The 23,869-nt window shown below is 38.3% G+C and overlaps 9 protein-coding genes across 9 annotated transcripts in view; 3 read left to right on the forward strand and 6 right to left on the reverse strand.

The window, feature by feature from the left end:
• CBG02271 overlaps positions 1-6,167 on the reverse strand; it is a gene marked incomplete at both ends in the record, with an annotated part of 6,914 nt that extends 747 nt beyond the window's left edge. Inside the window, 7 exons of the mRNA XM_045242648.1 lie at positions 82-312; positions 361-1,260; positions 1,309-1,412; positions 1,598-1,726; positions 5,574-5,640; positions 5,845-5,963; positions 6,014-6,167. Of these exons, the coding sequence (XP_045092356.1) occupies positions 82-312; positions 361-1,260; positions 1,309-1,412; positions 1,598-1,726; positions 5,574-5,640; positions 5,845-5,963; positions 6,014-6,167 (1,704 nt within the window). The remainder of the gene's footprint in view (positions 1-81; positions 313-360; positions 1,261-1,308; positions 1,413-1,597; positions 1,727-5,573; positions 5,641-5,844; positions 5,964-6,013) is intronic.
• Positions 6,168-7,067: 900 nt separating this feature from the next.
• Positions 7,068-8,271, forward strand: Cbr-sgt-1 (the record flags this gene model as incomplete). The annotated part of the gene is made up of 3 exons (XM_002630562.2): positions 7,068-7,224; positions 7,294-7,976; positions 8,092-8,271. 3 exons carry the CDS (start codon positions 7,068-7,070, stop codon positions 8,269-8,271), a joined length of 1,020 nt encoding a protein of 339 aa, XP_002630608.2.
• A 519-nt stretch (positions 8,272-8,790) lies between these two features.
• Positions 8,791-10,192, forward strand: CBG02269 (the record flags this gene model as incomplete). Its single annotated transcript, XM_002630561.1, has 6 exons — positions 8,791-8,865; positions 8,912-8,995; positions 9,041-9,208; positions 9,301-9,489; positions 9,537-9,720; positions 10,053-10,192. The coding sequence occupies 6 exons, from the start codon at positions 8,791-8,793 to the stop codon at positions 10,190-10,192; spliced, it is 840 nt and encodes a 279-aa protein (XP_002630607.1).
• Positions 10,193-10,537: 345 nt separating this feature from the next.
• On the reverse strand, positions 10,538-11,742 carry Cbr-gst-9 (the record flags this gene model as incomplete). The annotated part of the gene is made up of 2 exons (XM_002630560.1): positions 10,538-11,025; positions 11,610-11,742. The coding sequence occupies 2 exons, from the start codon at positions 11,740-11,742 to the stop codon at positions 10,538-10,540; spliced, it is 621 nt and encodes a 206-aa protein (XP_002630606.1).
• Positions 11,743-11,957: 215 nt separating this feature from the next.
• Positions 11,958-13,807, reverse strand: CBG02267 (the record flags this gene model as incomplete). Its single annotated transcript, XM_045242649.1, has 4 exons — positions 11,958-12,251; positions 12,295-13,186; positions 13,232-13,512; positions 13,562-13,807. The coding sequence occupies 4 exons, from the start codon at positions 13,805-13,807 to the stop codon at positions 11,958-11,960; spliced, it is 1,713 nt and encodes a 570-aa protein (XP_045092357.1).
• A 1,120-nt stretch (positions 13,808-14,927) lies between these two features.
• Positions 14,928-16,466, reverse strand: CBG02266 (the record flags this gene model as incomplete). Its single annotated transcript, XM_045242650.1, has 6 exons — positions 14,928-15,041; positions 15,090-15,296; positions 15,343-15,483; positions 15,528-15,589; positions 15,639-15,851; positions 16,136-16,466. 6 exons carry the CDS (start codon positions 16,464-16,466, stop codon positions 14,928-14,930), a joined length of 1,068 nt encoding a protein of 355 aa, XP_045092358.1.
• Positions 16,467-18,598: 2,132 nt separating this feature from the next.
• Positions 18,599-19,494, reverse strand: CBG02265 (the record flags this gene model as incomplete). Its single annotated transcript, XM_002630557.1, has 2 exons — positions 18,599-19,086; positions 19,362-19,494. The coding sequence occupies 2 exons, from the start codon at positions 19,492-19,494 to the stop codon at positions 18,599-18,601; spliced, it is 621 nt and encodes a 206-aa protein (XP_002630603.1).
• A 1,669-nt stretch (positions 19,495-21,163) lies between these two features.
• On the reverse strand, positions 21,164-21,961 carry Cbr-gst-6.1 (the record flags this gene model as incomplete). Its single annotated transcript, XM_002630556.1, has 2 exons — positions 21,164-21,651; positions 21,829-21,961. 2 exons carry the CDS (start codon positions 21,959-21,961, stop codon positions 21,164-21,166), a joined length of 621 nt encoding a protein of 206 aa, XP_002630602.1.
• Positions 21,962-23,093: 1,132 nt separating this feature from the next.
• CBG02263 lies at positions 23,094-23,357 on the forward strand (the record flags this gene model as incomplete). Its single annotated transcript, XM_045242651.1, has 2 exons — positions 23,094-23,156; positions 23,223-23,357. The coding sequence occupies 2 exons, from the start codon at positions 23,094-23,096 to the stop codon at positions 23,355-23,357; spliced, it is 198 nt and encodes a 65-aa protein (XP_045092359.1).
• Between the last annotated feature and the right edge of the window lie 512 nt (positions 23,358-23,869).

Below are 23,869 nucleotides of genomic sequence, written 5' to 3' on the forward strand. Positions count from 1 at the left end.
TCATAGGTGGTGAATGGAGAGTATGATTGTGCTGAAAAAGATAAACATTACTAAACGAACGAATAAAAACTAGAGACTAACCTGTTGCTGCTGCACATTGACGCCCAACATGGCGTTGTTTTGCGGTGGTTGCGGCTGTTGTTGCATCACATGATTGAAAATTGGTTGAGCAAGATGGGGGTCATCAAAACGATGTTGTGCAGCAAGAGGAGCAGCTTCTCCAAATACGGCGACTCTATGTTGTTGTTGAAGGGGAGCCGGTTGAGGAAGAGGATCAGAAGCTGCTGCCGCGAGTGAAGGATTCGATTTCGACTGTAAACATAGTCAAAACTTATCTACGTGTTAATTACGGTATCTCACTTTGACTATTGGGCAAGCGAAGTCAACATGACGACTTCTGGCTTCTTCCTTCTCCCACGAGCAATGCACAAATGGTCGCTGAACATAATTGTAAATTACTTCCGCTTTGTTGAATCGCTTCTTGATCTTTTCCTTGTGCGTTGGATATCCTTCCATTCCCAAACGAATCTTTTTGAGACCTCGCTCTTTCAGCACTTGTTTCGCACAATCCCGATTTTCGGCATACTTGAAAAACTTGTAAAGATGAGTCGAGTAGACTACATGTGTTGTTTCTTCTCCCATTTGTGGTGGATATTCGTCATCCCAATCGACAACATCATCATCCAGGAGTACCACCAAATGACATTCACGTTCTCCATGTTCAGTTGAAGCTACCAACTGCGGCAATATTATCTCCTCGAGAAACTGGGAAAACTGCTCTCGGGCCCCCTCATTCGACAGTTCATGAAGTAGAGCGTGCAAGTTTTGACATTTGACAGTCTGTGCATTGAATGGAACCAATAGGTAATCACATGCTTCACGCAATTCTGACACCGAAACAGAAGATGGACACCTCATTGTGCCTGACTGATAATAATCCAGAATCGCTCGGAAACAGGACGAAGTCATTCCATCCGCAACTTCGAATTCGTCTCTTTCATTCGGAGTTACAAGATCTGCACCCAAGTCGCCACATGAAGCTCGCATTGAAAACATTCGGCCGAGCATGGTATCAGGTTTAGAAGTGAGAAGACGTTGGGAGACGAGGAACCTCGTTTGATCCACCAGAAGACAAACTTTATCGCCTTCGCCTGGTGAGCAATCGACTGTATTTCCCGGACGGCCTCCTAATTGAGACATTAGCATTTCATGAGCCGGTCCTCCAAGTGACATTGAACGTTGACCGCGATAGTGTCCGTCCTGCAGATTCTTTTTTAATTTAAATTTTTTGATAATTAATTCGCCTACCTTTCCAGAATGCTTAAGTGCAGGTGGAAGAGGCGGTGTAGCCAGAGATCTATCCGGATTTGATTCACCCGAAGAAGAGCAACCCGCGTTTCGAGCAGGAGATTCTGAAAACATCAAAGACTGTCTTTGAGTAGTTGAGAACAAAACCCAGGTTACCAACACGAAAAAATCTAAAGTAGTGTGGAAGGCAGCCACTGAACACACACTTTGAATAGATTGAAAAACAGAGGGAGGGAAAATAGAGCTGACTCTCACAGTGGGACAGGAAAAGATTGTATGAATGACTCACCAGAAGGAGAAGGACTTGTATGTCCTGATGAAGATGCCGAACCACGACCTCCAACCAACGACGATTTACGAGCAGTAGATGTCGATGATCCGGCTTGTGATGTTGAAGACGTGGCGGAGATGGCGGGCACTATAAAGAAACAATATTTATAATTTGGAAGCATTTACAGCGTTCAAACAGGCAAATTTCGCTTTATCTTCATGTTCAGATTTAAAACTAACCAGAAGAAGAAGAAGAAGACTGCGGAAAAGTAGAATAAGAGCTCATGTTATTTAGAAAACAAAGCTGGAGATGTTGTTCACCAGTTTTGTGTATAGAATAATGATTATCTGGTGGTGTGGAAAGGATCGGAAGAAGAATACGAAGAAGTAAAGCGAGCGCCTCTTCCTCGCCTAGCTAGGAGTGCGCAAAACGGACGCAGCTGATACAGAAAAGCGGGCGCAGTGTGCGGAGTTTGAAGAGAGTTTAGAGAAAGAGAAAACAATATAATGATGACAATGGAGCGACATATCGCCGAGACATAACATGGGGATGTGATAAAATCGAAGAGACGCCGGGAAGATCATCAAGACGGACTGGATACGAAGGAAAGGAAAGATACTAGACAAAAAGAAGAACGGAAGGAAGGGTGGTCGCCTGCTTCCTGGCCTACTTTAATCAAGTGCTTTGGCTCTTCAAAAAGTGTGTCTCTTTCTTTCTGTCAGCTGAGATTTATAGCCTGAAACATGTGATTTTTCACACTTGTGGTTACTGTAGATTGTATTCTGAATCCCTTGTTCCGAATCTCACAAGGGAGGTCGTTTTAGAAAGGCTTTCAGAATTTTCTTATTTTTTGACAGGGGTTAGTTGACACGCTCAAAAAGCCCCTGTCAAAATCTGTATATGCACTTTTTCCAAAAATGCTGAAAATTTTTGTCTGAAAGTTTCCAATTTCTTAACCATTGTAAACCTCACTTTTCTCCGTTATTTCGCCTCCCGGGAACTTCCGGAAACACCGTTGACATGTACACACTTACGCACTGTTGTTCCCAGCGGTGAGGTGGCCGGGTGGTTGTGGGCGCGTGTTGTAAGCTGAAGGCCTGGGGTTCGATTCCCTCTTTTGAAATTATCTTTTGCTTTTTTTGATCAAATTCCTAGACATCTATTCAGGGCTCAAAACATTTTTTTGGCCAGAGTTTTTGAGTTTTTGCCGATTTTCAAACTTTGAGAAGCAGAAAATATCAATTTTTTCAAAGTTAATTTTTTTCGAAAATTTCCAAGTTTTTGGTGGTCAACTCCATGCTAGATTTTCGATGAAAATTTTTTCGTTCGAAATTTCTCAATTTTTGTATGGAATGTATTTTTGTAAATTCTTATTAGTTTCTCATGATTCATCCACCCTTTTTTTGACCGAGAACAATGCAAAATCACTTATAATTCATTGCTTTCTTTCGATGTTGGACTATTTGATTCACTGTTTTTCGACATATTTTGAGTCGAAAAGCGGCTAGAAGATCATTAGAAATTAATAAGAACTCACAAAAATACATTCCATACGAAAATTGAGAAATTTCGAACGAAAAAATTTTCATCGAAAATCTAGCATGGAGTTGACCACCAAAAAATTGGAAATTTTCGAAAAAAAACTAACTTTGAAAAAATTGATATTTTCTGCTTCTCAAAGTTTGAAAATCGGCAAAAACTCAAAAACTCTGGCCAAAAAAATGTTTTGAGCCCTGAATAGATGTCTAGGAATTTGATTAAAAAAAAAAAGCAAAAGATAATTTCAAAAGAGGGAATCGAACCGCAGACCTTCAGATTATAACACGCGCCCACAACCACCCGGTCACCTCACCGCTGGGAACAACAGTTCGTAAGTGTGTACATGTCAACGGTGTTTCCGGAAGTTCCCGGGAGGCGAAATGACGGAGAAAAGTGAGGTTTACAATGGTTAAGAAATTGGAAACTTTCAGACAAAAATTTTCAGCATTTTTGGAAAAAGTGCATATACAGATTTTGACAGGGGCTTTTTGAGCGTGTCAACTAACCCCTGTCAAAAAATAAGAAAATTCTGAAAGCCTTTCTAAAACGACCTCCCTTGTCACAATCTTCGCTATGCAAAAAGCATACAAACATTGATAAAACTGCTGAAGTGAATCATTTTTGTTGATTTTATGCCTACATGTGTTATTGTGTGCCAGTTCTGTTCGTTCAAAGCTAGAAGTGCTACAATAGAGATAGGAAACTTGTGAGAGGGTGAACAAACAGAACATGCTTATAAACAGCTCTTTTCGACTTTTAACTCAGGGATGACTGTGGAATTCAATCGATTAGGTAGACTTGTAATTCAGGGTTAAGAGTTACAAGATACAAATGTAGAGTCTCTGCGAACCTGATTTAAACTTTTGAATGATGCGTGGCGTGCGTTTGCAATACCATCAAGAGCTTATTAGCTCAGAAAATGATGTCCAACTGTTCATTTCAATCAGAGATTAGATCAACATTTCGAACTACAACCGTGTGCTACACAACCTGTGTAAACCTAAATGAATAGAAGTAGCGAAATCGCGATCTCTCTACCAAACGAGAAAAGGTCGCAGTGATGTGACAGCAAGACTTTACAAAGAAGACATACATGGAGGTAGATGACTGGAGAGAAGAAGAAATAGATTGAATATGACGATAGTTTTGGGTCAGCCTGTTTACAAGAAATTCAGTACTGTACCAGGCTGAAGAAAAACACAAGAAGTTTTTGGAAAAATAAGAAGGAAATTGTTCGAATTCGCTGGTTGAACTAGGAGCAAAGAATTTGGGCTAAGAAATATTGGAAGAAGAAAACATTGGAGAGAAAACGCAGAAAAAGAATGCGAAAAAGCAGAAGAAGATTAGCCGGAGACGGACGGACGGACTGGTGGACAAATGGACACCCGAACTGATGAGAAGAGGAAACTCAAACAATGTAAATGTGGAGAAGGATAGAAGAAATAGATGTTGTTGGGTTTCATCTTTGAAATACTTCTGGATATGTATTCTCTTGAAAGTCATTTTGCAGAAGAATGTACATGCATTTTATAGGATCTCTACAGAATGGAGAATCAAGCATCTGCAAAAATAGAAAATTGGGGAAACCTCATGAAAGGATTAATCCTTCAATCTTCTAGAAGCCTTTGAAAAATAACAAAAGTGTCTAGTTCAGAAGGCCTAACATTTTTCAACATTATGCCCCTGTCCTCAGGTGTTAGAATGACGTAAATGATAACTGAAAAGAAGATTCGGAAAAACTTTTTTGAGAAAAAAGAAACCTGACAGATGGCAACAAATCGTGTCTGTCGTTTCGCAACTCTATGACCACCTGTTCAATTTTTTCAATTGACTTTTGCTTTTTCGCATCAAAACAATTAGGTCATCTTTCGGATTGGACTTCGAAAATTTTGACAGCAAACTTGGAACAGCGCAGAAAAAATCGAAATGACAGCTTATAGATTTACAGCTCAGATGATCTCGATGACTCTTCAATAATCCAGAATTCTTTTCTATAAAATTGAAAAGGATTTTTGCAGACTTACTCACCTTCATCCGAAAATGTCACTCTCATTGAGAAGAGAGTTGAGAAGAAAATAACATAGAATTATACGAGATTAGTTTTTTCCTAGTGATTGAGTGATTGAGTTTCTAAAATAAGACTCCAAGGCAGGTGCTTGGATTAGTCGATCAGTGCTGATTCTATTTTTGAAAGCAGCACATATTGCATTTTTGTAATAACTGGATCTCTAAGAGAGACAAAGATTGAGAAAATCTGGAGTCAATAACGGATATGTATTGGTTTAAACATTTAAAACATATGTGGATGTTTAGCACAACAAGAACCTCATTCTTAAAGACGGCGTCGTCATTTTCTAAAGGTGAATGAGCCGGAAACAATGTTTTTTCGTCAATTGCTTGCCAGAGCCAATTTACGTCAGCGACGACGGGGAATAACAAAAAAAAACGGAAATACCTTTTTTGAGTCCAGTTGGTGGTTGAGAGTGAGGAGTTGCTGGTTTGGCACCAAACGACCACGAAACCTGGAAAATGAGCAATATAAAATATTTGAAGTTCTTTTGCAAGCTAAAAGCATGGACAATCGAATATCTGACTAATTTTTGAACTATCCTGAACAATAAAAACAATCGATCGGGGATTATCCTTAACATTTTCAAAAACTAAATTAGACTATCATCATGTATGTTATTTTTCAAAATGCCCGAGACTCTATTTTCAAAAATTACCTGTTGAGGAGCACGAACAGCTCTTGTACTAGAACTTCCAGCATAGTCTTTGCGGGATCGATTACTTTTCAGACATCCTCGACTGGACGATGATCCATCAGTTTCAGCTCCAGTTTTATCTAGAGTTCTTCATGTTTTAAGAAATTCTATTCATAATATTCAGACTCACCATCATTATCTAATGATACATCCGATTCATCGGAAGTGTTGTCGAAAAGTCGACGAACTTGAACTTGTGGACCATTACCAGCTCCATTCGTTTCACTGCTTCCGGTGTTTGATGAAGAAGGAATATCCTTCTGCTGCTCATCCGATTGTGACATCGCTTTAGATTTTTGATGGTGAAAAACGGTGATAAGGCAAGAAGTATAATTACTGAAAGAAGTTGAATGTTTATAAAAATTATAAGGATGGAAGAGGTATGGGAATGAGAATTGTGAACGATAGCGAAGATTGTGGAAGAGATCGAAAAGAACATTTGGTGAAGTTTTTTCAGACAAGTGAAGAGCCTGCCTATAAGTGAAACACTCGAAAACCCAAAGTAGGTTTCATTGGATCAAATAATCTTAGTATTTTTAGAGCAGTCAAATAATAATTCAGAAAATTTAAAAAAATTCAATCATATAAAACTATAAATTAAACAGAACAGAATGAATAGCTAGGTATTTTAATGCCTTGAATAAATACAAAAAATTATATGAAAAAATGATCAACTGCTTTTTATTTTCTTGGAGAAAATAAAAGAGGGGAAAATATTTAGAGTAATCAAATGCTAGTCCAATCGTCTGGTTTCTACTTATATTTCGAGTTGAAAGATGCCTACAGAGGAAATGAGTGGCTTTTGGAAAGCAACCTGGGCCACCAGTCGGCTTCTCTTCTCTTCTCTTATTTCTCTCTTCTGTGTTATGCACTCTCTCGTTCTCACAGCAACTCTCACTTCAGTTTCTACAGCGGTTCTCTGCGCCTCTTCTCGGTATGGCGTCTGAGCTCTCGCGGCGAGACCCGTTCTGGTGACGCACGATGTGCGCCTTTAACTATTTAAGTTTTCTCTGCTTGCCTCTCAACTTTTCGAGAATATTTCGAAACGTATTTCACTTTCAAAACTTTTGGAAAGTCCTTGTAAAGTTTTTTTTTTCTCACTAAATACTATTTCTTTGGTAGTGTTCCTTCAAACTATTCTCAACAAAACGGCGTTATTCGAATTTCATCATTTTCAGAAGACTATGACTGAGGAGACCAAAGCCCCAGGCATGGATGTACCAATTGCAGCCCCAATTGTGACCACAGACGAACAGAACTTGGTTGTGTCTTTCCTCCAGTTTATCCGCCAGAAAGTTTCGCACAATCAAGCTACTCCAGAACAGGCAGAGGCTCTTGAAGGTAAGCATTTCTGTTCACAATCGAACTTTAAATTAAGCTTTCTGTTCCTACAACACCAATTTTTTTCAGTTGCTATTCAATGCCTTGAACATTCGTTTGCTCTGACTGATGCCTCTTATGCTTTCCAACCATCCCGTCCAATCCTTGAACTGTTCAAGAGTGCGGAAGGAGTTCCGGAGGGAGAAAACTCTATGCCAACTCCGAGCGAAGCTGATATTGCACAAGCCAACAAATTAAAGGAGGAAGGAAATGATTTGATGAAAGCCTCGCAATTTGACGCCGCTGTTCAAAAATACAATGCAGCTATTAAGCTTAACAGAGATCCAGTCTACTTCTGTAACCGAGCTGCTGCTTACTGCCGTCTTGAACAGTATGACCTAGCTATCCAAGATTGTCGAACTGCACTCGCTCTTGATGCATCTTATTCGAAGGCGTGGGGAAGAATGGGACTTGCCTATTCCTGCCAAAACCGTTACGAGCATGCTGCTGAAGCGTATAAGAAGGCATTGGAACTCGAACCAAACCAAGAGAGCTACAAGAACAACCTTAAAATCGCCGAAGACAAACTGAAGGAGGTGGAAAGCGCACGCCCAGCTCAGGGAGCCAACCCGTTGGCTGGACTCTTCGGAGCTATGGGAGGAGGTGGTATGGGAGGAATGCCCGGAATGCCAAACATGAATGCACTTCTGAGCGAGCCAGGGCTCATGGAAGCTGCTTCCCAGTTGATGAATGACCCAGGACTCTCTGGAATGGTAGGTTTTTTTCTGTACACTTTGACTTCTACTTTGACTTATTCCAAAAAAGTTTCCGTAAATTTATAAAAAGAAAATACAACTATAATTAATCAAACTAATTATTGCATTTCAGTTCCAAAATATGATGTCCGGACAAGGATCCATTGCTGACCTGATGGCTGCTGGTCAACAAATGGCTGCTCGTATGCAAGAAACGAATCCAGAACTTATCGAAAATCTCCGGCGACAGTTTGGACCAGGAGGAGAAGGAGGTCAAGGAGGACCACCACCACCATCAGCTCCACCACAATAAATTATGTCGCTTTACGCGTTCTTTTCCGCATCACGAATTCCCAACCCGATATCTCCTTTACTTCTCGTCTTTTCTCTCTTGTGATTCAACTATTCGACGAGAGCTTTCATGATTTGTCTTTAATATTCAGATGTATCCTAGAATCCTCTTTCCCAAATATGATTGAAATTTAATTGTTCCCCAAAGTTAGTAGTTTTTTTTTCCTATTAGATCGTCCTATTATAATCACAGAAAACTGGGTTCAAAATGTCTCCGTTCCGTTAATAAATATCATACAAATGTTACCTTCCTCTTTTCTCAATAAAGCACGTGCAACCCGCGCTTGGTGCAGAAGAAAAGATCAAACTGCGCTCCACTGACAAACAATTGATTTTTACCACATAGTGCAAGATAGCGCGCGAGAGCTTACTTTGGACTCTACTTTTCGCTTCCTAATTTATATACAGAAATATATTCCTCAAGAGCATTTGAAATCTCATTTAAATTAGAATATATATCTAACTGAAATTAAGATTCAGGATGCAGCGTCATGAGAGAATTCGATTTTTCATCACAGAGCAATGTCGGAGTTTAGACCCGACATACAGAAACTATGTGAGCATATAATTATGAAGTTTTTCAACGAATTCATCTTTTTTAGTTCTTCCCAAAGCAGATTCTCTTGGGAGACACACCGCTTCCTCTTATAGAAGGATCCATGATGACCTTCCGCATCAATTCTAAGGTTTGATTTGGTTTAGAAATGGGTTTAAAATACATGAAATTTTAGAAAAAGATCAGTTTCCGTATTCGTCTCGTAACAGAAGAAGAGCCATTGAACATCGGAATCCCATTAACTCAAATTGAAAGTATTTCGATCAAGGATAAAAGTGCCGGACACCCCGAACCTGCCATCATATTCTTGCTCAAGAATGAAGCTCTCGAAAAATTTGTTCGGGTAAGACGAAATCAGAAGTTGAACGAATCGGAATTTTTTAATAGATAAAACCAGATCTGATTCAGATATATACTTATTTAAATTTTTTCCAGGTTTGCAAAGAATATCTGGACGATCCACTGGCAAATGGAAATCGACGATGCATGTCAAAGTATCTTACAGTAATACTCGGACAGGATCAACATTCTGGACACAACAGTCACATTTACTGCAGAGTTAAATTGATGGCAAACCAATTCACATTTCCATTCCGAACTGCCAAAAAAATTCTTTTAAAGGATGTAAGTGTTTAATCAAAATGTTTGATTTCATCGAATCATTATTCTAGGTCCCAATTATGTGGAATAAGTTGTTGGATGCAGAGCTGGAACGTCGTACAAAAACTGGAACTCATCATGATAGAGAGCAAATAATTGCAGAAATGGATGACGCAGCATGGGAATGGTTCATGACATATCTTCGGATGAAATGGGAACCATGTCCGATTGGTGGATATTGGTTTGCCAAAAACAGTAAGTTTTAGATTATTTAAATTGCTAAATCCTAGAACACAGGTGAAGCGGGACTGCCAAAAAGCGTACAAACGGTGAAAGACAATAATTAGTAATTGGACCATAATGAAAAAAGTATGTATCTCCGTAAAAAACCCTTCAAAAATCATAAAACAAAAAAATGACACATTTTTCTTCATTATGGTTCCATTACTAGTTATTCTTTCATACTTTTTGTCACAATATTTTCCTCATTCGTCGTTTGTACGCCTTTTGGCAGTCGCGCCTTACCTGTGAAGTGAAAATCAACAAAAACTTGCGAAACATCTAGTCAGTAAAAATGTATGTTTCAGTTCGAAACCCTGCAAACCGCGGACAACAATCACTTCCTACAAAAGATCTTCTTGATGCAAAGAAAACAGAAATCATCCCAGGCGATGAATCGTCCAACGGATCCACATCTCCAGAATCCACGTCTTCTGTTAAAGCATAACCGAAATTTAAACCAACTCGACCACATTCCGATTATTTTTCACTCACACTCGCTAGATTTCATGTTTTAATTCGCCAGTCAATTCAGAAAATCACCCTCGATACTCAAGTTAACATTTATTTTCAGCCAATAATACTTTTCAAAAGCGTCTCTAATGACTGGAAATATATCGCTTGATTGAGTTTCACTTTTTTCACCAAATATTTTACATTGCATTTGAAAAACCTTCCCCCGATCAACTTTTATGGAAAAATTGACATATTCTTTGTTCACTTATTGTTAGACACTTTGAATACAATAATAAAGTTTTAATCACATGAAAATAAATTCCAATTAGAATTTCAATTATCTTGAAGTCACTGGTCTTTCTGCTATCCACTGTTTGATGTTTGGAATATCATGAATTCTTTTCTGATGGTCTTTCATCTCCGGAAACTCATCAAGGACTGTTCCATCCGCGTCAAGAAGATCTGCTGAATGTTGTGCCACAGCCAAATCAATCCATGTCAGTGAGCCACCAACTAGATATCCATTTCCAGATTCTTTCAAATATTTCGTGAAGATTGAATACATTTTTTTGAATGCTGGAACGAATACATCCTTATGAAGTTTGTCGGCGTCTCCTTCTCCGAATCCCATTTTCACTCGGAAAAATGGACGAGCCTCGAGACGATAATCTTTGAATTGGTCAGAAAGTGAATCGACTTGAGCCTCTTCCCAAGACGATTGCCCTGATATTCCGAATTGTTTCGATAGATACCGAACGATTGCGATTGATTGAGCTAACTGTTTTCCATCAACTTCCAAAACAGGAAGTTGACCGAATGGAGTATCTGAAGATCGTTTTTTACGGAAAGTTTTGAAGATCCCAGGGTTACTGTACAAAACAAAACCGTAACACCTGTAATAGTAGGGTTCCCTTTCTTGTAACTTTGAGCTTAATTATCTCGATTTCTGTGGAAAATATCAAAACCATGTCAACTGATGAAAAATTTATTATAATATCAGTAATATTTTATCAGTTGACTATTTTGTGATACCTATCCCAGCTTCGATTACTGGAAATACAGTAACAGTTTTATTGGTGTACAAAAAATCGGAGCAGTGGAAGAGAAACGCTGGTGGTTGTGGCCGAAAGTCCTATAACAACAACTACCGTAACCTGAAAATAAATTAATTTTCGAGATTCATTTTCTCGATTTTTCTGCGTTTTCAATCAACTCAAATGTCAGTAATTTTTACTTTGCGGCTTTTCTGGAGGAAAATAACAGAAAAAAAAATACAAAAATCAGTAAAAATCGAGATAATAAGTCCTGAAAAATTAGGTTACGGTAGTTGTCGTTGTGGGACCTCCGGCCACCGGCGTTTTTCTTCCACAGCTTCAATTTTCATACCAGAATAATAATTGACTACTCACCGTTTTTCATAGACGGCCAATCTTCCTTTGGAATCCGTTCATCTATAAATGATTGTCCAGCATATTTGAAAACCTGGCGAGCAATCTCTCCATTCCCACGAGTTGGAAAATAAATAAGTTTGTAAGAGACCATAGCAGCAAACTGATGGAAAACCCTACATCCACCTCTTTTTATACTCCTCGCATTCATGTCTGCGTCTCTGTTTGTCACAAAAATAGGCACAAACATCTGTTTCAAAACTTTTTTATTCAATTCTCACCTCAATAACAATATGAACCGAGAAAAACTACACATAATTATTTAGAAACATGGGTGCAATATAAAAAATCATCATACAAACTCTACAATTAGGTAATAACAGTTGGAGCCTTACGGTTTGTGAACTGTTCCATTTTACAAACATCAAGAGCAATCAGGACCAAAGGCTTGAGAAGTTCATGAGCTGGGAGAAGAAGACGAGATGAGTCATTGGATGGAATGTACGAATCGACATAGAGACGGATGGTAGCGCCAGCGGATCCCGTTCCAGAGAGACGGAATACTAAGCGAGAGCCATCTTCGAAAACGATTCGGAGTCCTTGTTTGGTAGCAACAGACCCATCGACTGGATCAGTGTACTGGAAGTTGTCAGCAACTGCCACCTGGAATGAAACAAAGGCTTCCGAAGAGTTAGAAATAAGATACACAAACCTTATAAGTGACACCGTTTGCAGAGAAATCTCTTCCAACGAACGCAGGGAGTTGAGCTTCGAGGAAAGTCATCAACAAGTTAGCTCCAGCGGCATCCACATTCTCATAGTCATAACGAGTGAAAACATTTCTTCCGTACTTTTGCCAGTGTTTCGAAACAATTTCCTCTACTGTCTCTTTGCGTTCAGCAAGAATTTGAAGCCAGGCGAGCAATGCCCAGACACCATCCTTCTCACGAATATGATCAGATCCTGTTCCGAAAGATTCTTCTCCACAAATAGCGATGCGGCCAGCATCCATCAAGTTTCCAAAATATTTCCATCCAGTTGGCGTCTCGTAAACTTGAAGTCCCTTTGATTTGGCAACCAAATCAACAGCTCCAGCAGTTGGCATTGAACGAGCAAATCCATTGACTTTACGAGTTCTGAAGTATGGAATGCAATCTATATTGTCAGCAATTACTGCCAGTGAATCACTAGGACACACAAAGAATCCGTTCTTTCCAAGAATCATATTTCTGTCACCATCTCCATCGAAAGCAGCTCCCAAATCGTGTTCTCCAGTGTGAAGACGTTCCACAAGAGTCTTGGCGTAGGTGAGATTTGGATCTGGATGACCTCCAGCGAAATCTGGTTTCGGAACAGTCCGGAGAAGATTGTTAGCATCAGCACCGAGACAGTCAACAAGGATTGTTGAGATGTAAGGACCCGTGGCTCCGTGCATCGAATCAAGGAGAACACGGAATTTGTGTCCAGTCAATTCTCCAGCAAGAAGGGATTTGATTTTAGGGAAGTCGAAAATGTCTTTCATCAAATCAACGTATGCGGTAACTGAATCAATGACGTCCACTGTGAAGTGACCTACACCATCAATGTCATATTCGTATCTGAAAAAACCTTATTGGAAACTTTGATTTAGATTTGTTTATTACCGTCCAACTTGTGTAAAATCGCATTCCAAATCCTTGGCAATCAGATACTTGTCAATTTTTGTCGTTATTTGATAGATGGAATCGGTAACATGATCCGGAGCAGGACCTCCGTTTTCACAGTTGAACTTGATTCCGAAATCTCCCTTTGGACCTCCTGGATTGTGACTAGCAGTGAGAATAATACCTCCATCGACAACACGTCCTTCATGACCTTTGCGGATCAGATTGGAGAGGGCTGGCGTAGACAGGAAACCATTCTGTCCAACGATGAGGCGCGAGAGCTGAAACACGCATGGTGAAGATACAACACAAGAAAATGGAAATACTCACTCCATTGGCAGCGGAAACTTTAATAATCACGTTGGTTGCTTCCATCGAAAGGAACCGTCCATCTCCACCAACAACCAACTGCGCTCCTTTCTTCTTTGATCCTAGACCAGCATCCAAAATGGCTTGCACGAAGTTTTCAGTGTAGTTCAACTGTTGAAACTCAGGAACACGCTTACGGAGTCCAGAGGTTCCGGGTTTTTGGCCGGCGAACGGTTTTGTTGGAGTTTCAACAACGGCGATGCCCATATCGAGTCTGCAAGAGAAATAAATTCGATGTCAGAAACAAAAACGATGAAATGAGAAAGAAAAGAGATGGGAAGAAAAGAAAATAGTAAACAGAAACTGATCGTTTCGTATCTTATCAGAAAAGTCAAGTGGTTGGTCGATGTTCATCGACAGTAAACACAAATTTGAGTCAAAAATCAACTTTAGCCGTTATTGAAAGTAAAACGGTAAAATTTATAGGTGTTCGCCTCCCATCTGTTTGCCAGACACGTTAAGAACATGAAGAATTCATTTGTTTTTTGGTGGGTGGGCTGACTAGTGAGAGAAATACTTTTCATACTTTTCACATAGAAAAGAAAAGAAATGTGACGAAATGAAATTCAGCGATGGCGGCGGCTGCTGTTGTTGGCGCGGAGCGAGAGCACCCACACACACAAACATACAAACAGAGGTTCAGAGATTTAGAGCAACAGAAGTACGTGTAGAAATGCAGCAACTGCCGGCTGTTCAACGAAAAAAGAAGCAACGAAAAATCATAGAGATGAATTTATCTTTTTATACTTTCTCTCTATTCGTCACAGAAAATTAGAGACGGCCTATTTTTTATCACTGTTCTGATAGCTACAAACTATTAAATACGGCTGTGCGAATCATAGAAAACGATTAACGACTACAAAACTTCACAATTCACATATTTTTCTTCAATCGAATTCGAGAAAAACCTTTTGTACGAACAAGATTTCGCGGTGACGTCTGTGTATTTCTTGGTGAATGCGCCTTTAAAACTACAGTATCTCACCGTTATATTTTTTTGCCCATTCTTCCAACGGGTCGGGCCGAATCAATTACCAACAAAGATAAAAAAAATAGAACCTAGACAAAAAAAATAGAAAGGTCTTCAAAATTTTTTCGAAAGAATCAGCTTCTTCAAGTATGGTCTATTGGTGACATAAAAATGTGTTTTTATCGAAAAATATGGAGAAATAGAAGAAGCAACTTAATTTCCCGGAGACACCCTCGGAATCAAAAACGTCTCTTTAAATACTTGAAAAAGACTTTGCACCTTGTTCTGTTTTTCTATACAGACCCGAAACAAAATACTGTCAAACAACATCATTATCACTTCATTATTAAAAACAAATCACTTCCAAGATGTTTGGAACTGTTCAAAGTACGATTTAGTTACATCTTCGAATACCGTAATCGGATTCACCTGGCGCTCATCACGTCTTTTTTTCAAACAATATATTTTCTGCTGAAAAAAAGAACTATTTATTCAATGAAAGCTTCGAGACAATCTAACCGTAAATGGCAGTTCTCTGGTTTTTCTCAACTGCCAGATGCAGATGAACGGTATAAGAATTGCACCAAGAGCCAAATTTATATCGAAAAGTGATATCATAACTTGACCAGCATATGTTTCAGTACCCAGATAAACTCTTGGAACAACTATGAATACGATAACAAAGAAAATAAGAAAAACCAGCATGAAGCTCATTGCTTCTAGTAACTGAAACATTGATATTAGGATTGTCAGAAACTTTCGAGAATCTTACTTTTATCACTTTCACATTCTCCTCGACCTGGAACTTCTTTCCCAAAGTGTAATTCACCTTTTTCTTTTTACGCGAATTCTCTGCTTTCCAAGAAAGTCGTTTAGATTCTTGTACATTGAACCAATGTAATCCCATCAGAACCTGCAAATAATGATGTGCCGAGTTCATGGAATTCTGAAACTCACTAGTTTTGCAAAAACCGCCCATAAAGCTGCGAAAAGGATGATGTATAACAAGGAAGCTTTAACTAAAACATCAAAAATAATTTCAGAAAAAAGAAGAAGAAAAAAACTTACAAAAACAAATTGGAATAACAAAACACTGAGTATAAATCAGACTGACCATGATACAGAATACAGCCACCCAGTTTCTAGACTTCGATTCATAATCAACTACATAATAGGTGGCAAATGCACGTTCTACAGTAACCACTAGAACAGCACTGAGACTCACTCCATAATGTTCCATTCGTAAAAGACCAGCAATTAAAAGATATGGGGTGTTGAGATCTGAAATAATTATAAGTTGAAGAATGAGAAGAGGATCACTGTCGTTTTAGGTTTCCTCTTTTAAATTGGAGGAATGAGGATTACTGTAGTTTTCGGGGATTCGTTTTTTTCAAGAAATGAAAAATTCAATTTTTCGAATTTAGATTTTTATAGTCTTTTCAGCCATCTGTTTGCCGCACCTCCAGCTGGCTGGTGCGCCTTTGGCGCGTAGTCTTATATTATAAAGGTATAGACATATTTAAAAGTTTCGAACAAATCAGACCCAAACTCTAAAAACTACTCACCTTTGATGATTTTCAATTGAATTAAAATCATATAAAATCTAGAAAAACTACCGAGAATGTATAAAAAAGTAGAGAAACCAAATAATCGTTGAAGATTCAAATGAATAATTCCAATTGAATTCACGAAATGATTGAAATATGTCATGAAAAACATCCCGATGAATATCAGAATAAATTCAGAAGTGTAGATAAATTGAAGTGTCGGAGTCAATGGAGCCTTTATATCCACTAGAATAGGCACATCAAATGTGATATTGAGCCATTGGCCCTCGACCAATGGAACCGGTTCCGAGAGTAAAGATAGAATTTTGGATGGTAGTTCCTGGAGCATTCAGTTTGATTTATAAAAAAAGATGGTAGAGAATGTGTGAGCATAGAAACAGGTGGATTTAATATTTTGAGATTTAAACTTTCAAGAATTATATATGGAGTCACAGAAATAGTGGCCGATAGTAGAAAATGTAATCAAGTTTAAGAATCTGAAGCAGAATGTCAATGAGCAACGAGAAGAAAAAAGAAAGAGAAAGCGGCAAAAACGCAAAATTTAATCTAGCTTTTTTTTCCAGGTCAGTTTTCTCGGAGGTCTTTTTTAGTCCTGAACAGGTCAAAAAATTTAAAGAATGTTGGATGTCAATTAAATAATCTACCTATTTCCTCTGATAGAAGCCTACCCAAACCGCCATTTTTGAGCTCAATTACCTCGATTCCTGTAACAGTTATCAAAAGTTTTCCAACTGATAAAATATTCATCATAATATCACCAAAATTTTATCAGTTCACTATTTCTTGGCTTTATTTAGAGGAAGTGAGTTGAGCAAAAGTGGAGCAGGAAATTTAAAAAAAATCAACAACCAACTAATTTAATGTTCTCTCATTTTTGGTTGCCAAAGCTGCTACCCAAAGTGTCTAAACATTTGGTCACCAACTATCAGAATGCGTGCTTTTCTAAACAAACCAACTTTATTTGTCGAAAAAACACCGGCCGAGAAAAAACTTTGTTCAATCCGGTCCGAGGGTACAAAAATTATCATATTATGATAAACACTTTATCAATTGATAACTTTTTCTTATCTTTGACTATAACCAAGATAAATTGGCCCAAAGTTTGAAGCTAGGAACACTTCTATCACAGGTTTTGTGGTGTACCAATATTCAAATTTCATGCTCTTTTCTATGTTAGACCCTAAAATTATTAAATTCTCACGTCAAAAATATCATACTATGCAGAAATTTCATCTGACTATGAGCCGGAGAGTTTAGAACTGCATGCAGGTGATAAAAATTGAGTGATGTAGAAAAACAAGGATTCTTAAGAAGTGAGATCAAACTTAGATTAACGTTGCAATCATACAAAGATTGTTTGAGATTTTTGTAGAAAACAAAGAAAATGATAAGGGTCTGGAGATACTTGTCAGCTGATTTGTTTAGTACCTACGCACCTGCATCATTCAGATTCCAGACGTATAATTTCCAGCTGTGTCATAAATTATAGGGTTTTTCGTTCAGCTAATTTAATCAAAAATTTCTGAGGTGTTGGAGGAGACTGATCTTTTTAGGATCATTGACCAACTGCTGATTGGGAGAACTATTTCCTAATCAATCATACTTCTGGAACTTTTTTTGCGGAAAATAATCTGTAAAGATTTTTTGAGAGAATGCTTTTGAAAGGATTTATTTATTTGAAGATTCGGTTATAGAATTCATATTGAAAAGTGAGAGAACTATTTTGAAATTAGAGATCTGGTTCCGAATTTTCATACGGAACGATTCGGAAAAATAATCGAGTGGAAATTGAGATCACAATATTTTTTTCAGAAATTGGTTCATTCAATTTATATGTGAAAATTTCTCGAAAAGACCAAGGGATCAGTTTTTCACTTATTGTCATTCTTTGATGGCCGGCCTGGGAAAATTTTGAAAGTGAAAATTCAACCAATACATTTTTTGAGACCATCCTAATAATAATTGTGTTTCTGAATACAGAAAAATATAATCGAATTCTCAGGCTGACTCGACCAATAGTATATAATAACAAGAATATTTTGAACACTTTTTAATCCAATAAACCTAGTTATTTGAGTAATTGATAAAAAAAAAGCAAAATTGATTTGTGATCTGCTAACTTCATGGATTTCAATCTGATGGATTTCAATGTGTGGGGACTTTTGAAGAGCATCTGGTATCAAGCGTTTGGAACCTTCCGTCGGCGCTCGTGGCTCTAATTTTGATTACTGTTGCAAAACTAAAACTGCAAAATCAAATGGACATCTCAAACCACTGAAAGCCAAACTTTTGGAATTCAACTAGGAACTTCAGAATATCCTGCACCTAGTTTGCTCAAATGCCTCTACTTTCTTCCACCCAACGCCCACTTAATCATGACATTTTTCAAAATAATTGATTTATTCTTTTTCAATACACAAGAGTAAAAAAAGAGAGACCATTGGAAATTGTGTAAATTATTTAGAATGGAGTGACTGGGCGAGTTTCCAACCACTTCTTTATGTTGGCATTTGAGTGAACCTTCTCCTGATGAGCCTTGAATTGTGGATAGGCGTCGAGAAGAGATGCGTTGGCAGCCAACAAGTCGGCAGTGTGCTGAGCAACGAGCAAGTCAACCCAGGTCAAAGAGTCTCCGACCAAGTATCCCGATCCGGATGACTTGAGGAAGTTGGCGAAGAATCCGTAGTGCTTAGTGAATCCTGGAAGGAAGACGTCCTTGGCGAGAGCTTCGACATCTCCATCTGAGAATCCCATCTTGGCCATGAAGTATGGACGAACCTCATTGAGGTAATCCTTGAATTGATCAGCGACAGAGTTGACCTGAGCCTCCTCCCATGGACATTTCCCGTTGATTCCGAATTGGCGGGCAAGATAGCGAGAGATAGCATGAGATTGGGCAAGTACCTTTCCGTCGACTTCAAGCAGTGGAAGTTGTCCGAATGGGGTGGCTGAAAATTAATTAGTTCAATCTTTCATTAATACTAAACAAGAATGTAAGTCACAAATGAATCAAGGTCTTTTAATTGAACAACACAAAATTTCCGTCCTCCAAATTTAGTAGTGGAAAAAAAAACAAAAACAAAACACTAGTTTGAAAATCTTTGACCTACAAAAATTCTACATGTTTCGGGTTCAAGAAGACGTGTCTTATAAAATAAAAAAGAATCTTATAGAATAATTCAAAACCACTGAAAACTGCTAGAATCTCTAAAAATAAACTCACTTGGCTTGATAGCTGGCCACTCCTCCTTCGGGATTCTGTTATCCTCGAACTCTTGTCCAGCGAAAGCGAGAATCTGACGAGCGATTTCTCCGGCTCCACGGATTGGGAAGTACGAGAGTTTGTAGTGGACCATTGTTGCCTTTTAACCGAACAAAAACCGATGTGGTCGATGCGAGAAGTTGGTCGACTGAAGGCCATCCGCCTCTATTTATACCCATTCCCCTCCAGTTGTTTTCTCTCTCCACCCTTCTCAATACTCTCTAGTTTTGTCATCGTTTGCTCTTCTCGCGTGTTGTGTTGACTACAAACCACAAATTGTAGTCACTTTTTACTCTCTTTGTACCTCTGTGTATCTCAAGATGTTTCAATGGACAGATACACACAACAGCCATGGATTAGCACAATATGTTGTGCTCAGGCTGGGGATAATTGAACGACCAGAATGGGAGAACAATGAAATCAATCATCACAATGTGTCATTTGTTGGTTAAATGTAACTGATAAAAAGTGGTTGGTGGACACAAAAAATCACAGAAAACTTTCTTCCTTTCGTAGAAATTGTATCGAAACACACGTTTTCTAGAAGACATAATGCAGATCAGTTCAAGAATCAAGAACTGATAAATGTTCGCTAAAATTGACAGATATAAATTTACAGATCGAAGCGACCGATATTTATCAGGATTTTCACAAGTAATAGCAAAAACCGTAGTACATCTGAACATTAGTTTTTCTTGCAAAATGCCGTAAACACTAATAAAACGCCACTCAAACCGTCAACTTTGAACCTATATATCAGTGTTGCGCGGAATTCCGACTTCCGACTTCCGACTTCCGACTTCCGGGCATTTTTTCTATTCCGACTTCCGACTTCCGACTTCCGAGTTGAAAATTTTACTTCCGACTTCCGACTTCCGACTTCCGACTTTCAGAGTATAACTCCCGGCATAAAAAAATAACTCGAAAATTGAAAAAAGAAGAAATCTGTATAAACGGGGAAATAAAATTTGAATGCGCAAGGATTTGTTGATTTGCCAACCGGCTTGGAATCTGTATTTCCGATTTGAAAATTTTACTCCCCACTTCCGACTTCCGAATTGAAAATTTCACTTCCGACTTCCGACTTCCGGGTACTTTTTCACTTCCGACTTCCGACTTCCGACTTCCGGCATAAATTTCACTTCCGACTTCCGACTTCCGACTTGGAATTTTCACTTCCGACTTCCGACTTCCGACTTCCGACTTCCGACTTGGAAAATTTTACTTCCGCGCAACTCTGCTATATATCTCACTTCCTGGGACAGATATCAAAAATTGATCAACTGAGAAAATGTTTATTTAGAAAGGAAACTTTTCTGAAATGTGTACAGATATGAATAGATGTAGCTGAGTTTTGCGAAGTTCACTGAGTCCTCTGAAGTTTTTCTGAACTTGACTTTATATTGAAATGTACACTTAAACATAGTTTTTTCTTTTGCTAGGCATGGTAGAGGATGATTAAACTCCGCTTTTTAATTCTAGAGCAATAATACGGAAACCTGTGAATGGATTGCTATATAAAGTTTATTGAATTAGTCTTCAAGTCTCATAGTCAGAAGGCGTTGATGCCTAACTTGTTGGCTGGGAAATTAGACTTCATTAGGATATTCGGTTAATTATTAGGTTTATTAGGCCCCAATGAAATTTTGATATTTTTGGAAAAGGACTGATAACTTCTAGTTGAAAAAGAGTATTTATTCATTCACCAATATAATCAAAGTTAATAGAGTAATTAGAACATTTGACAGAAATTTGAAAATCAATTAGAATGGATATTCTGGACGTCTTGCAATGTGTTGCTTGATTCTGTCGAGCCCCTGAACCAGCTTGCGATGAGCCTGCACTTTCTTGAATTCCTCAACAACGGCTAAATCCTTCTCCAAAACATCTTGAACATGTTGTGAGATCAACAAATCCACCCAAGTCAACGAATTCCCAACGAAGAATCCACTTGGATTGGATGCGAGGATTCCTTCAAAAAAGGCAAAGTGCTTTTTGAAGTTTGGAACGAAAACATCAGTTCTTAGTTGGTTAACATCTCCTGGTTTAAATCCAGCAACTGCCGACATGTATGGAACAACGTCATTTAAATAGTCCTTGAATTGATCAGCAATTGCATCGACTTCAGCTTCTTCCACATCGGTTTTTCCAGCGAGTCCGAATTCTTTGGCCAGGTAACGAGCAATGGCATATGATTGTCCGAGTGGTTTTCCATCGACCTCTAGCACTGGAAGCTGTCCAAATGGAGTGCCTGGAAATATCAATTATTTAGAAAAAGGTTAATGCCATTGGCAAACAAAAGTATCGAGTTTTCTTATTTCCCTTTCAGGTCACAGTCTTAAAATTCAGGAAAGGGGCTATGAAGTTTCAGAAAAGAAAACAAGTAACCTCTTTCACTTAAGATCCTTATTTTATAAATTCAACATACTATTTTTCAATGCAGGCCATTGCTCGAAAGTAACAACTTCCTCAGTATAATCCTTTCCGGCATATGCAAAAAGTTGTCTGGCGATTTCAGCACGAGCTCTCAAAGGGAAATAGATTAGCTTGAAGTGAACCATTTTCAGTTAACGAATGAATTTGGAAGGTATAAGAAATACGAGGTTATTCTTATCATTTTTATATCAATCACCGTCATCATTATTTGTTCTTTTCTCCACTATGTGTCCGCCGATTTGATGACAAAACTTGAGACTTTTGAGCACAACTTTTTCGCAGTTTTGATTCACACATGAGTCTAGTATGATCAGACTCTTGGGGGAAAGATTTCTGATATTATCAGAATCTTACAATGTTATGGAAATTGAGTTTCCAAGACTAAAGATTTTGTCGGAATTTGATAAAGTATGACTTAAGGAAATTTGTAGAGAGCAAATCATGTTTTCTAGATTTGTCAGCGTTTTCGTGAAGAAACTCAATTATCGATAGTTTATGGATAAACTTAGTAGAAAATCTGGATCAACTGTACAGGGTGGAGTATAACTACTCGGACTTAAGTCTGTACTGGCATAAAATGTTTTAAAGTAAAGCGTTGAACTGGGCTCAAACTTGGAGTGCAGAAACTCAAATAATTCATCAGTAATCTGGCCAAGTTTCAAATTATATGATCAACTTTAAGCTGAGTTATTGGTTGTCATAACAATACCTAGACTTGAGAAATCGCTTTGAAAATTGAATCAAACGTAAAATTATATTTCTACCGATTTTCGTGCCTCCAAGATTCTTATGACTGAAGATACACCCGTTTTTATCAGTCCGAGTGATTGTGCGCCACCCGTTATATAATTTTTTCGAAAAACATTTGTGTAGAATTCTGAAAAACGTCTTTTCGGCTCATCGTTTCGAACGAATCACGAAATTTTGGATTTCAACAGTATGAAGTTAAATTAAAGTGTTATTTTTAATACTACGCTAAATGAGTGTTTTCTGGTGATAAATATTTTGCAAGGATTACTGTTAAAAGTTCTGTTATTTAAATAGCTCACATTCTCGAGCATGAGCATGAAAAAAATCTCCATGGGGATGGAAATTATTCATGAACCGTTATAGTATTTACGTGAACTTCCAACTTTTTCTCTTATCAGTTTAAGAAATCTAGGGGAAAGATCTGGAGCAGAGATAAGAAATCAATATAAAAGGGAAGCGGCTCCAGTAGAATCTCCATCGAGTACTACACTCCATCAAACCATCGCCATGGCTCAATCCGTCCCACCAGGAGACATCCAAACCCAACCAAACGCCAAGATCGTCTTCAATGCTCCATACGACGACAACGGATTCTGGATTTGAATTAAATTCTTCTGAATCTCTTCTATTTTTCAGGACACCAACAACGACCGTATCACCGTCGAGTGGACCAACACCCCAGACGGAGCTGCCAAGCAATTCCGCCGCGAGTGGTTCCAAGGAGACGGTATGGTTCGTCGCAAGAAACTCCCAATCGAGTACAACCCATAAGGAAAACTCATTGAACTCATTGGAAAGCAATTTTCAAAGTAAACTGTTTTCTTTCTTATGTTGTTTTTCATTTGTTCAACAATTTGCTTGATTTGTTCACAATTCCGATGTTCCAATAGACTATATGAGTGACTTAAATGTTGGAACTTGATTTTGGGGACTTGGGAATACAAATAGTGATTTCGTGAACAGAAACAAAAACAAACAATCTGAAAATAAAAAGAGGATTCTTATCAGGTTTTGTGCAGGTATTTTAAACGGGAGCCACGAAGATTACCCGCGAAAGGGCGTAATCCAATTGGTAATTTGGCATCCCAAGCATCACACTTTCATATTGGCAACGTCTTCATCTGATTCTCCAGTTCTGTAGAATTCTTTCCATCAGTTTTTGTCATAGTATCGTCCAGAACATATTTGAGATATCAGTCATTGTGACACATCTTCATTCCTTCTCATTTTCATTTTCTCTCTTTCTTTCTCATTTTTCGTTTTCATTCGGACGAGAGACTCAC

This window comes from Caenorhabditis briggsae, assembly GCF_000004555.2.
Source record: "Caenorhabditis briggsae complete genome, chrII, whole genome shotgun sequence".
NCBI lineage: Eukaryota > Metazoa > Nematoda > Chromadorea > Rhabditida > Rhabditidae > Caenorhabditis > Caenorhabditis briggsae.